The sequence below is a fragment of the Ambystoma mexicanum genome, chromosome 3p (assembly GCF_040938575.1).
Source record: "Ambystoma mexicanum isolate Mex_15411 chromosome 3p, UKY_AmexF1_1, whole genome shotgun sequence".
NCBI lineage: Eukaryota > Metazoa > Chordata > Amphibia > Caudata > Ambystomatidae > Ambystoma > Ambystoma mexicanum.
The window spans coordinates 1,252,766,496-1,252,780,170 of record NC_090925.1 but is presented as its reverse complement, the minus strand read 5'-3'; the positions used below and the strand labels follow the sequence as shown (position 1 = coordinate 1,252,780,170).

The following is a 13,675-nucleotide window of genomic DNA, read 5'->3' as shown; positions in this document are numbered from 1 at the left end:
TGTCAATGTCAGGGGGCATAGGCACATTCCGTCTGATACACATATTGTGCTGCATGACACATGCCATGGTTATCTTCGGCACTTTGTCATGGCCGTACAGGAGAGCCTCACCCGGCCAGCTTAGGCACCAGAGCCGTGACTTCAGAAGGCCAAATGCCTGCTCAATCACGACGCGGGTACGGTTCTGTGCAAGGCTCTATTCCTCTTCATGCCTGTTCTGTGGGTTCCGTATAAGGGTAAGGAGCCAACTCTTCAGGGGATAGCCAGCATCACCTGCATGGCTGGAACAATGGGGCCTTGTTACTGGTCACCTCAATTGTAACCTGGACATCTCACACTAATTCTGTTAGCATTCTGATTGGCCTCCACGAATCCCAGCATGCATGGAGACGATCAGTGTAACTGCAATGTGAGAAGGTAAGCTAGTCCCTGCAAGTGGACGTGCACCATGCATGCCTCCGGCAGTATTTCCCATGTCCTGGGTGTGGATAGGTCCTAGGTGTTCCTGGGCCCAGACAACCTTAGTACGACACTGCTAGTGTACTGCCATCATGATTCCAATGTCCCCATGCTGTGAAGCGGCACATCAGTAGTGGTGTATGGGTGTGGTTCTGTACAATGGCTACAGGTGATCCATTTGCATGCATTCAAGGGCGCATATCTGTTGTGATGTTGTTCAACGCACATTTACATTAAGCATATTGGCTGCATGTAGCAGCTTTGTGTCATGTATGGTATGGTATGATGTGCAATGTGCATGTGGATAGATGTGTCATGTATTGCGTTATGGATTGATGTCTTTGTTGTGCAGTTTACTACTTGCATGTGGTTTCGTGTCCTCTCCATTGTGGGCTGCTTTGGTGGACATTGGCGTACATCTGTATGTCCCTTTATTGTACGGACGACAGTCCACAATCAGTTGGAGTATGCATCTCCCCCCCGCCCAAACACACCCCACATCACACTGCCATGTGCCTGCCCTGCTACTCACCAAGTAGTCACAAACTTTGTCCAGCATGGCGCTCCATGTTGCGTGGTATCATTGAGTTCCGCAGGACCATTGATTCATGGGTTGATCAGGGGTATCGGTCACGACAATGTGTTATTCCCTTTTTTGAGTCACATACCATTTGGACATTGATGGAGTGGTAATGCTTTCTGTTTCGGTAGACAGCCTCATTGTGATGTGGGGGCACCATTTCCACATGGGTACAGTCGATTGCCCCGATGCTACTTGGGATGCATGCCAGTGAATAGATGCCAACTTTGTCATTGGAGATCTCCTGGGCTGTCCGTGGCAGGGATATGTGTTCACTTGTGTGCTTCATTGGGGCATCGAGCACCTGGGTCAGCGTGCGTGTGAATACTGGTTGTGAAATGCCATGCATCTGCCTTACCATATGCTGGTAGGTGCCTGTGGCCAGGTAGTGGAGCACAGTTACCACCTTCAGTGGAGGTGGGATGGCAGTACGGATGTCTATGTGGCTCACTATGTCGTTGTGATTCATGTCCACCATGGTGGTGATGGTATCCCGGTCCAGGCGGCACATGGTGTGTATCTGCTCAGGGGTTAGGTTGAATGGAATGGCTAGAATCCTGGGGATTTCTGGCTGCCTCTGTGGTATTGCTAGGTGCACTGGTGGGGCTTGCTGGGCCTGTCTCGCCCTCCTCCTCCTCCAGCGTCTCCTCTGTGCTGCCTGTTGTTGTTGGTGCTGCAATGCAATCATGTCCTCCAGCCCATGTAGTGCTGCAAGTATTGGAACCATCTCGGTGTGGGAAGGGGTGTGGTGTGCTCCTTTTGTGCTGCCCCAGTCTCCATTGCCTCCACCTGTGCTGTTGTGGCCACCTGATGCCGGTATTTCCTCCATGCCGGTATGGGCTTCTTCGGCCAATACCATGCCGCTATTTGCATGTCTGCATGCCTTGTAATGGCGTGCTATTAGCGCCATGCCGCTATTTCCGACCTGAGGGGTCGTGCGCCCACGGACTGGCCGCTATTAGTGGCACTGTTCTTAGCGGTGCCGCTAATAGCGGCCAGTCCGGGTCGTGATTAGCTAGGGAATTTAGCGATACCCCGTTATTCCCTTACCGCCTAACGTGTAATGAGGCCCATAGAGTTTCTAAATAAACAAGGGTTGCATGTGTAATCAGGACATACGCAACCCCGCTCCGGGCAATAGCAATAGTCCCAAACAATGGGCAGGCTCGGGCTGGTCAGACACCGTTTTTTTGCCGTCATAAAGAAAACATGCATTAGGGAGGGGCGAGCTCCTTTGTTTACATCCTGCTTTAATGTTAAAGGTGGGCGCGTAAACAAAATGCAAAAGAACAGCATAGGGGGAATGGCTCGTGTAATCCACCATTATTTAAAGTTGTACCCCCACTAATGAAGTCAGGACATGGACTTCCAAAGTAACAGGTGTCATCATTGTGCACTCTGCAGACAGAGAGTATGACTGACAAGGTGCGGCATGCAGAAGAAAGGCTGCAGCAATTCTTTTACCAGAAGTAGGGTGGAAGACAGGCCAAAGAAACAGAAGGCAGAAGCAACGTCCACAAGCAAGAGACAGCGAAGAAAACGAGAACTCAAAAAAGAAGGGGACACCGAACAGAGTTTCAACTGCATGTTGTCAAGTCTCGGGAGGATAGCCCAGGGGCAATGCACTCGTCTTGCAAGCAAGACAACGTGGAGCAACACAGGTTCAAACCCCGGTCCACGCTTAGTAGCCACTGGGTGATTAAGCACTTTATAAGCAACCAATTACACATACATCCATGTGTCAGGGGCCGAAATGGGAGCGTTGATACCGGTGGGATTGACTGTTACACACGCAGAATACTGCTAAAATAGCAACAAAAACACAGCACAATGCTGTTTACAACCCAGCATGGGTAAAGGAAATTTGTTATCCAGAAAATTACTGGGAAACAGACAAGATATGGCGAATTAAAGGGGTACTGAAAGAAAAGGTCCCCAACAATCCGCACGGAGCACAAAGAAAATATTATTTCTGCAAATGCTCGGGTTCACAGCGAAAACAACAAGAGCACCGCATGGGCTCACTAAGAAAACCACAAGAAACATTGCACGGGACCACAAAAACGGATATTGGGCAGTCTAGGGCGAGTACAGTCGAAGCGGGTAAGTAACCATGGTTAGTGGGTGACAAAGGTGGGGTCCAAGCAAGCACGCCAAAAAACACTATAGTTCCTGGCAAAATATTACCTACCATCACTAGTCCAAGGGGGCTCAGGGAAGGGGTGTTTTGCACACCAGGGCGCTAAGGCACAGTTACATGCGTCCCACCCGAATGCACGAGTAGTGCAGGAAAAGGGTAAATGGCCAACAAAAGGCACGACAAGGCACGACAAGGTGCTAAAGCCCATCGGCACCAGACGGCCGGGGGCAATACAAAGCCCCCACAAACACAGGGTGAAACTATGGGGATAGAAGAAGCCACTGGAAAAGCAGAAATCAAGTCAATGATGCTTTATACGGAGCACCACAAGTGGGTGACAGGCTTCTTCGGGGCCAGTAAAAAAGAGGCCAGCAAATAATGAAATAGCAGCCACGGGGGTAATACTAGAAGCCAATCAGCTAACACAGCAAGACGAGGGGTCGAAATCCCGGCAAGGCCAAAGTCACCCCCTTTTTTATCCTCCCATGGTCGACAAACACCGTGGGTAATAATAAGCAGCGCTATGATGCCTGAGGGTTCATAGCGCTATATAAATATGAATGATTGTTGACTGGGAGGTAGGTACATTTTACCCAGATGATAAAATTCAAAAGGATTACCTTCCACAGCAGGGGGCAAAAAACGAAATAGGCACAACCCAGCCATACAAGGACGCAGCTCAAGGGGAAGCGTTCCCACCACAAAGTGAACAACCAGTAGCTATGATGACAGCTCAAATGGTCAGACGCAGCCAAGATTTCCCAACCAAGTTTTTAGCCAGAGGCGCTTTTTCCTTACGAACAGACAGCCTGCCAAGTATCGTCGGAAGTAAGTTTAAACACAATAGATGTAATTACTGAACTTTACAGGCGGACTAGGGCGGATAACACAGGGGAACAGAAGTATAGCTGGCATTTTTTTAGGGTTAGACAACGATATACGGTTATAAAAAAAACACAAAAATGGCAAAAACATGTATTGTTTACAAGGGATCCACATCCGGAGCATTGCATAAGGCACCACAGTGAGGGCATTTGTTGGTTTGCCCCAAACAGTTGCCAAGAAAGGGGATAATGGGGATGACAAACAACCACGCACTCTTAACCAACCAGAGATCCAGCAGGCACAAGGCGGTAGCAGGGAAGAGGGTAAGTAACCCATTGAACGAATGCACTAACATTGAGTGCATTTGTTCCTCTTTTAAAGATGCAGCCAAAAAAGACGAGAACAGGTATGCCAAACAACCCCACACGCTACAAACAGAAACTCGTTGCAGCAGACAGGGGGCTGGGGGTGACTTTGTCCCAACACTGGCAGGCATAAGCAGGGCAACTAGGATGGCACATAGGGTAGGAAAAGCACCCAGAACCACTGCACTTCAGTGTCCGGGGGATAGCTCAGAGGCAAAATGGTTGTTCCGGAATGCAAAACAATACGGCAGAACATAGGAGCGTATCCCGAGCCTGAGCTCAGAAACTATTCACAGTTATTTAGACACGGGATAACAGAACTGTAAGAATACAAACAATGATTTAGGCATAACCATTATGCAAGAAGAGAAATGACTAAAGAGACCCCACACAAACAATAAGATATCAGATAACAGTATCTCAGAGTTTAGTGGAGTATGGTTCATAAAAGGGCCACAAGACACCGACAAATATTTGCTGGAATTTCCATGAAGGAGATATGGCAACATCAGCGCCAACGCCGGACGGCCGGGGACAAGGGGCTACAACAGCACGGATCCCGAAAAACGCCGTTATTTATGGCTGGGAGCGTGCCGAGACACATTGGCGAACACCACCCACCGCAATATAGCAAGTGGCTGAAAATGGTACTACTAAAAGCTAGGATTAGTATGACAGGGTCTTGCTAAGAAGGCATCGGCAAACAGCACCCAGCGCAAAATAGTAATTGGCTGGAAACGGTACTACTAAAACTAATAAAGGGCACTGTTTGAAACAGACAGGATGTCAATAGCCAGGTGCGAAAGAGGGCTCTATATTCATACAAATCTATAGACATAGCAAGGAACAAGGAGCCACAGAGGGGCTCCAATAAGTCTTGCTGGACAGAGGTTGCTCATAACCTCATGAGAAAGAACCGGTTAGAGCAACAGTGACCATTACATAATGGGGCGCTACAAACGGTACATAAAACCGGAATTTGCTGGCCTTCCTTCACAAACAGATCACAACGCACCACCACACAAAATCAGCTTAGATAATATGACATTCTGTTAGTATTCAGAACAGGGAGATGGACAGAAGAAACGAAGGAAAGGCCAGCTCTTCCAAAACACCATCACGTCATGGTGGGGCTATGGGGGTCCAAAGTGGCCAGGCATTCATGACAGGCTAGCTGACCAGGTGGCTTACAGGGACCCGCCGGAGTTTCTGATTATACACTTGGGGGGCAACGATGTAGTCACAATGGGGAGGAAGCAATCATTGGTTGACACATGCTCCTACTTAGCGGGTATAGCCCACAATTAGAAAGAAAACAAAACAATTTTTGTCAGCAATGCTCCCCAGGAAAACATGGTTAAGGGCAAACTCTTATAAAGCCATCGATATAGACAGGTAGAAATTTTAACAAAGGGTAGAAAAGTTCTACACAAGCAGAGGGATTAATTTAATTAAACATAGCGCATATCCCGGGCAAATCCGGAGCGATTACCTGTCTGAAAAAAATGGAGCAGTTTTACAGGGAAATAATAGACAACTTGGCAGAAAGAGGGCATCAGTAGCAACTTTTGGGGGCAACCTGGAAGGCCAGTAACCCATCCAGGTGTGGGGGCACGGGCCAGGGGGCGCAACCCTGGACTTCGTGCCCAAAAGTGTACATTATGTATTATTATGATTATTATGATGATTGTGTATTATTTACGTAATGTGCAGTAACAAACCATGGCCTTTTATTGCCAACACTTCCACAATGTTTGCTGTGTTACATGGGGCAACAATGGGGGACAATCAGCAACCTCTTGGGTCCACAAGCTATAAAAGCTGAAATAAACTTGACCCTTCTGCTTATGTGCAGGCTCCGTTATGTAAAGCTCATATAGAGCAAAATGTGTACTCAAAACATTTGAGAATAATGAATGTGCAAAGACAAAAGACCCTAGTTTAGGGCAGAGTAGAGGCCCTCATATCACTGCGCTTAAACACACGCTGCACGATTATAAGTAAGCAGCGCGCCTTTGCTTCTTGGGCTATCCGTTCTTCATGGACCCCCTGCCACCAGAGACATCTTTATGGGAGGGCAAAAGGGGCACTTGCCCCGGACCCCCACCTTGGACGGGGTCCCACAAGGCTGCATGCTATTTTGAAGTCAGTTTCCATTGTTGACCAAACATAAATGGCACACTTTGGGATATTTTATGGCATGCTGCTGAGGTTAAGCCTATTGCATGTCTTTTGTTGACGAGAACGTTCTGCTCTGATTAATTCATCCTCTACTGCTTTCTGTGTTGACTATAGTATACATAGGGCCTCATTACGACCCAGGCGTTAAGGGTTAACGCCGTCGTTAACCCTTAAAATCCATGGCGCTAACCTGCCATGATGCTAATTACGCCACCGTAATTTACGGTGGCGTAATTAGCGCCTTCCCCACTCCCATTATGCCCTATGGGGCAAAAATGGGAATGGGGAAGGGAAAATGGGAAATGGGGATTTACCGCCCCACTCACCTTGGAATGGGGTGGTAAATCCACCATCCACCATGGTGTAAACGTAGTTTACACCATGGTGGTAAAGTTGGCGCAATTAGCGCCTGGGTTGTAATGACCCCCATAGTTCGTGCATTCACTACAGCACACCTCCTGTAGCATTCTCACCTTTCTGTGGGGACCCTCTTGATCATGTGCAACAGCCAAAGATGAAATGCATATTGATACATTTGACAGCTGCAATTGTTCATATGATAGCTTAGTGTGTTAAGTACTCATTGCAGAGGTGTCTGTGTTCATATGCAAGATTACAAAACCAATTCCAGCAAGGCCGACTCAGCCTTTCCTATGTCTGAAGTGATAACCCAGCATGTATATGTACTTTGTTTTGTAGCACATCAGGTGCTATTATCGGCAATGTAACTGCACCAGATAGCAGTTGCTATAAAAACAAAAAGCATCAGTATGGTGACGGTCTAGAAATCAGAAATCGGTTTCTTCAGACGTTTGGTTGTAAAACCTAGGCAGCCACCCTTAATGATGAGCATAAGTGTTAGTCTGGAAAGGGGATTAGGTAACCATATTCCAGACTGTGAAACCAAGGCATTCATTCTCATGTCCTGGCTTTGTTTGCAGATGATACAGTGATCCTGGACAAATCCTCTTATATCACTGACAGTAATGTGCTGTCTTCTGTGAAAAAAGGCTTGCCTTCTCACATGCTGGTGGCATTGTTTAGCCCATTACCTGATCTTTCCTTTTAAATAGGCCATTTGAGTGGGAAAGGTTCTACACAGAAGAAAGTGACCAGATATTGCAGGCCTCTGGCAAGCACATTTTCAGGTCTGCTCATTTGACAGAAAACGGTTTGCTTTTTTTGTACAATTCAAAGGTTTATCTGCATGTTTATAAATAACAATTTCACAAGCCTGTGTTTTTAGCTTATTTAAAGCTTTAAAATACAAAAGAGAAACCCAGATAAAATCTTTCAAAGATCACATCAATTAGACTGCTAGTACTTTAATACTTCCCTTGATGATGGCGACAATTAAGCTAGAATCCTCGCCATTTTGCATAATACGCTTCTATAAAACTTTGTTTTTAAAATACTGTCATATTGGGTTATGCTATTTGTGTACTTTCCATGTCACTTCTATAAAATTGCATTGTCTTAATTCATGGTAAGAATTGGAAAGGAAAATGGCAGAATTTGCAGAATGGGCCCGAATCCCAGCATCACTGCCTAACCAATGTGTGATCCTCATCTCATTTAATCACATATTGCCTAATCTGTTACAATTACTAGTCCCATCAACTTTTAAAAATGTCACCCTTCAGAGTGATTTCGTTCTCAGGTATGGTCTTCAAAAAAGCCTCTCACTCGCTTGCAATGACTATAGTGTTACTTTGCCTGTAATAATAGGGAGCATGTATGTATTGCACACCACAACCACTTGTTTCTTTGCTCTCCAATGGCAACACTACTTGAAAAATATGTCCTTTTAATCTCAGTCTCAGACACCTTCCTAGAAGCTTCTAATCTTCATCCACTATCTATGCTATGATGCGTGTAGCTTTCTTCTTGCTTCCAATTGGTCTCCTGTAGCCATCCTTAAGCCTTTTACATGATGTGGTGAGGCAGCTAATCTGAGTTGTCTATTCTGGATTATGTCCATGTTTTTATATGATCTACTTCCTTGTGGCTGCTAGTGGTGAAAAGTGTCCTGTACCTATATTATGGACTGCTAATGTCCTTGAAATGCTACTTCTTTATAATGATTACAGCAAGATTAAAGAGGGTAAGGGGACTGAAAGGGAGAACCCATGCTTATTTTGCGAGGCAGCATATCAAGCTATGAGTGATGATCGCAATGGTTGGGGGCATGGGGGGCTGACCAGATATTCAGACCCCTTAAATCGTTTTTGTTCGGTGGAGGGGGACCCCACAATTGTCCCTGCCCCAGGCCCCAAAAATGCTTAAAATGGCCCTGCCTCCCACCCTTCTTCCCACTTACGGGACTGAACCAGCCCATTATCAGAGTTCTACCTTCTATTACCCAGTGGAACCCAAACAAATGCTCTTGCCCTCAGTTCACCTCGAGTGGGCGTCAAGCTGTGGCCTTCCATCAAGCACCGCCTGTCACGTGCCCTGGTGTGAGAACTCTTAACCTGAAAGCGCCAGCCTACCTGAGTCAAGGACTTTGGGAGGTTATCAAAATCCACCTGCAGCAGGTTACCGACAAAGGGCCTGGACGGGGGTCCTGGGAGGGCGGTGCTCCAGCCCTTCCTGCGCTTCAGGAAGTCCAGGCAGAGCAGGAAGGTGACGAGGAACAGGCCGAGCAGGGGGAGGCTGCTACAGCAGGAGGCCAGCAGGGCTCCGGGAGCAGACAGCAGCGCCATCTCACTGAACTCAGCAGCCCAAATCTCTGTCTCTTGCTGCGGCTGCCAGGCTCTGAGCTCCTGCCCTCGCGCAGGTCTCATATATTTCATAACACAGGCGTCTCTACCTCAAATGCCCTTTGTGGACCTTGTTACTCCGCCTGCTCACTGTTGCAATGCTCCTGTTGCACGCCCATTCGCGTGCCTTTCCCTTTTCACCCTTTCGCCAGATACTAAGTACTCATGCCATTGCATGCATGCTTTCTGTGCAGGAGCACAGAATTGCATGCTCCAGAAGTAAGAGAAAATTCATGTGGGTGGAGGACATGGACGCAACTGAGATGAAAAACTGGAAAGGCAGCCTGCAAAAGAAAACAGCATTCCTTTTGTAAAAAGAAGCTCGGCCTTGTATGTTCTTAGGTTTCCGCAGTGAATGACTTCACGTGTAAACTAGTAGCCTGTAGGGATGATGTCTAAGCTGTTTTTGGATACGCGCCAGCCCCGACTTCATCTTCCCATTTAACACATACTTCAATGTCCTTTTAAACTCATGTGACAGTTCTGTAGGTTAGTGCGCCTGTTGCAGTGATCCGTGAGTAAGCTGCTGACTCTTGTAGCTCAATTATTTCCGATTGGAACATGCAGTGAGATAAACAATGCACTGTTGCCCCTCATGCCTGGCACGGCCTGCCAGTTGTATGGCTAAGATCATTACCCACATCCATATTCCAACCGTAAATCCAAGACTCTTCCTGCTGACAACATGCTTCCACATTATGGCCCTCACTCTGAAGGCACCGGACGCAAAAACACAACTGAAATACAACAAACCCGTCTCACTTTTGCAGAACCAGTCCTGCAGACAGAGAGCGGCATGCTGACTCGCTCTTAATTTGTGAATGTGCACATATTTTCTCTAATTTTCTTTTAACTGCAAAATACAGGCCGATCCTTTGAAAATACGAGGCGGAATTGCAGAACCATTTTCGGGTTTGCCTGATATGATGGCGCGTTCTGCCCTCCTGTGGCCAAAGCCAGTGCTGCACTTGAGAGAGGAAAGGTCCAGAATATCTGTTTGGCATGGAAAGTCATGATTTGCTTAAATATTGATCATTCTTATTGTGTGTTCTGCTGAATCAACCAATGAGAGCCTGTGTTACAATTATATTTGTGGCAGTCAGGAGTTCAGATGTCAAGGTTGGCCAAACTTTGATGTCCCGTGTTGCACATTGATCTGACTTGCAATGTGGGCATGCAAGGATAACACGCTGCCCAATCCCGAAGCTCCACTTGCAGACAGACATATCAATGTGAGGTGATTGCTAGGTCCATTACTCTAGTAGGAACTAGCAACACAAGTGCAGGAAGATGCAAAATAGGTTCAGAATTCCTTCTGCGGGATTCTGGTTCCCTTTTCCGACCATACCCCCAGTCAGCATGTCCCACTGTCGCATTCCAGCCCTAAAAGGCAGAGTAAGTGTCAAAGCTACTCTCCGAGGCCTGCCACAGGCAAGGTATCTTTGTTGGGTAAACATAGAAGCACAGATGTTCACACCTGCCTTTCGATTATGTGCTCCTTCTCCCATCCTGTTTTCCCACGCAGCAAAACATGACTTGATGGGATTTGAAGGCTGGCAGAAAGAAGGGTTCAGTTCACGGGGATCATTATTAGATTGGTGCTAATGGTAATTTCGGTGGTATCTGCAAAACACCATTGGAATATTCATCTGCAGGATTATGGGATTGGAGGTTTTACCACTGTTGGAGAAAACAGCTCACGCTTCAATTTAGCTTGATCACAAACTGGGGTGATTTATTCATTGGCTAGCAAGTCAAGGAACGCAGCATCCTGCACATAACCTGGACACATCTAACTGACCTTTTCCGCCTTCCAGACCTTTAAATGCATAGATTTCTGGTCACCTGACCATAGAAGGTTCGAGAACCCCTCCGACTAGGCTTTCCCGCTTGTTTGTCCCACCTCCTGTCAAGCAATGGGCCCATTCATTTGATGGACAAGTCCGCTTACAATGTTCATGAATGCAAGTGACCAATGCTGACAAACGGTCTCCCCTCATCAGCCAAGGGGCAAAGGTTCTCCACCCCCCATGATGATTTCTGCTTTCTCATGATAGTTTATTGTTCAAGCCAGCTTAGGGTGTTTTTCTTTCCACTGGGCTCTGGCCCACAGCTTGCTCCAGTTACCGTGGAGGGGATGCAGCCTGTAGTCCCTGGTGTCTACGCATGCATCCTTTAATATAGAGTTGAACATGTATTGGCTTGAGCCAACTGGAAAAGGGATTACTTATTAAAAGCCTGCTAGACAAAGAAACTAAGGGCGCAAGGAGTTATGGCATCATAGGGGTGGGCCCCGTGTTGCTGCAGTTCTTATGGGATGAACCCTATCGCTACTGCAACAGATTCCCCCTCTCCCTCATCATCTCCTCCATACGTTTGCTTATTGGTTATCAAATGAAAACATTTTCCAGCCCCTCTAGCAATATTCCAATGAAAGGAGGTAAACTTCTCAGGTGGATTTCAACCTAAGCTCCATTTTTACCTCTACGCTACAGGTGGAGGTAGAAAAGTAAAACTGACCCCAGAAGTATTTTCTATGTTTTTTAAACTGGACGGTTCAGGCAATGTACACGCTTCTCTTCAATACAATGAGACAGTTCTGGGGCCACTGTAAGGGTGGTACAAGGTGTTCCCTACCATCTTACCAATGTAATGCAAAAAGGTCAGAATTAACCCTATTGATCATTAGAACATGTTGCAAAGGGTCAGCAATGAGAGACAGACACAAAGTTGTCGTTTCCGCAATGTTTGCCATATTTATTAAAAGTAAAGAGAGGTCAGATAAAACGCATATCTGTCCCAATCCTAATGAGAATGTTCCTACCTCGCAAACTAAAACTAAAGAAAGATGACATTGTGTCCAAATGTATCTGACCCTCACACTAACTTATATAACCTAAGTGAATAGGGTAAATGTATCTGAGTTCAGTTCAACAAAAAAATGTGCACAAATTCAAACTTATAATTCTCACAATGCTCTCATTGTTACCAGGATTTGATTCCCTTCGCCTGAATCAATTCAGGTAGACTTTTAAAGGAGTTCTGTTTCAACCAAATTGTGTTCAACAAACGGCATAAAGGGCTCGGTCAACAACCAGGCGAACAGAATATATTAGTCTGATATAAATGTCGGAAAGCTTAATTATCTTTTAGACAACGATTTGAAATCGATCTTGAATCAGTTATCTTATTATGCGTGGGACGTGAATACTACACTGCTGCAATCTTATGATCATTTTAAGCGGTGTAAATTATATAATGTGAAGAAGAGGAGTGGGCGTAGTCCATTCAATATCGACATTCAGCTAAGATAAAAGGAGTATCAGTATGAAAGGGCTATGGCTATGAAGCAAATGGAGTTCTCTAAGCCTGAACATTTGCATATTTAGAATCTCTGGCTACTAAACATAAAACGGTTAAACAACATTGTAATTCATTGCACTGTGCAGGTATATCTGTTCAGGAACGGAATCCTATTTCAGAGAAATCTTGGTTATTGAATATGGGGCACATATTCCATGACCCATCACTAACTGAACTGTTTATTCCTGTTTGCCCTGGGGATTGGAGGATCTTGAAGGGATTGGAAGTAGATGATATTGAATTGGTAATTAAGAACCTCAAGAGCTCTAGGGCTCCCGGCCCTGACACCATTCTGAATGTAGTATTTAAAGATAATCCATCCAAAAGGGCAGTAATCCTGGCTGCGTGGATTAGTAAAATAATGTCATCTGGTAGGATTCCTAATAGCTGGAGGGAATCCATAATGATCCCTGCCTATAAAAAGAGCGGTGTGGAAGATCCCTCCAACTATCGGCTCCTAGCCATGTCTGATTCCTTTGCCAAGATAGTTGCAACTTTGTTGTTAAAAAAGCTTAATATATGGGCAGAGAATAGGGGTATCTTACATAAATGCCAAACTGGCTTTCATAGAGGCGATAGTACAACTCATAACAATTGTGCATTACAGTACCTCTTTGCCGATTCTATTCGCCAAAAGCGTAAGCTCTATTTATGTTTTATTGACGTCGCTGGAGCTTTTGACACTGTATCACGGCCAAAACTTTGGCCCAAGTTATCGCAATAGGGTATTGACCCTATACTGCTACATATTGTCAGGGCTTTCTATAGTAATACAGTGGTGTTAATACGGTTGACATAGGAAGGTAATTCATCTCGGCAAATGAAAACTAATATTGGTTTGAAACAGGGGTGCGTATTTGCACCCCTGTTGTATAATATATACACTTCTGTCCTAGATAAGCATATGGAGGATATAAGGAATTTTGCTCTTTGTATTGATAGCCATCTAATACCTTGGCTGATGTATGATGATGATACTATCCTTATGGATCTTACACCG

At 45.8% G+C, this 13,675-nt stretch overlaps 1 protein-coding gene across 1 annotated transcript in view; it reads right to left on the bottom strand.

Annotated features, from left to right (window-relative positions):
* LOC138581417 (cytochrome P450 2D17-like) overlaps nt 1–9,447 on the bottom strand; it is a 451,371-nt gene extending 441,924 nt beyond the window's left edge. Inside the window, exon 1 of the mRNA XM_069652732.1 lies at nt 9,043–9,447. Coding sequence (XP_069508833.1) covers nt 9,043–9,345 — 303 coding nt within the window. The 5' untranslated portion in view covers nt 9,346–9,447. The remainder of the gene's footprint in view (nt 1–9,042) is intronic.
* Nucleotides 9,448–13,675: the final 4,228 nt, after the last annotated feature.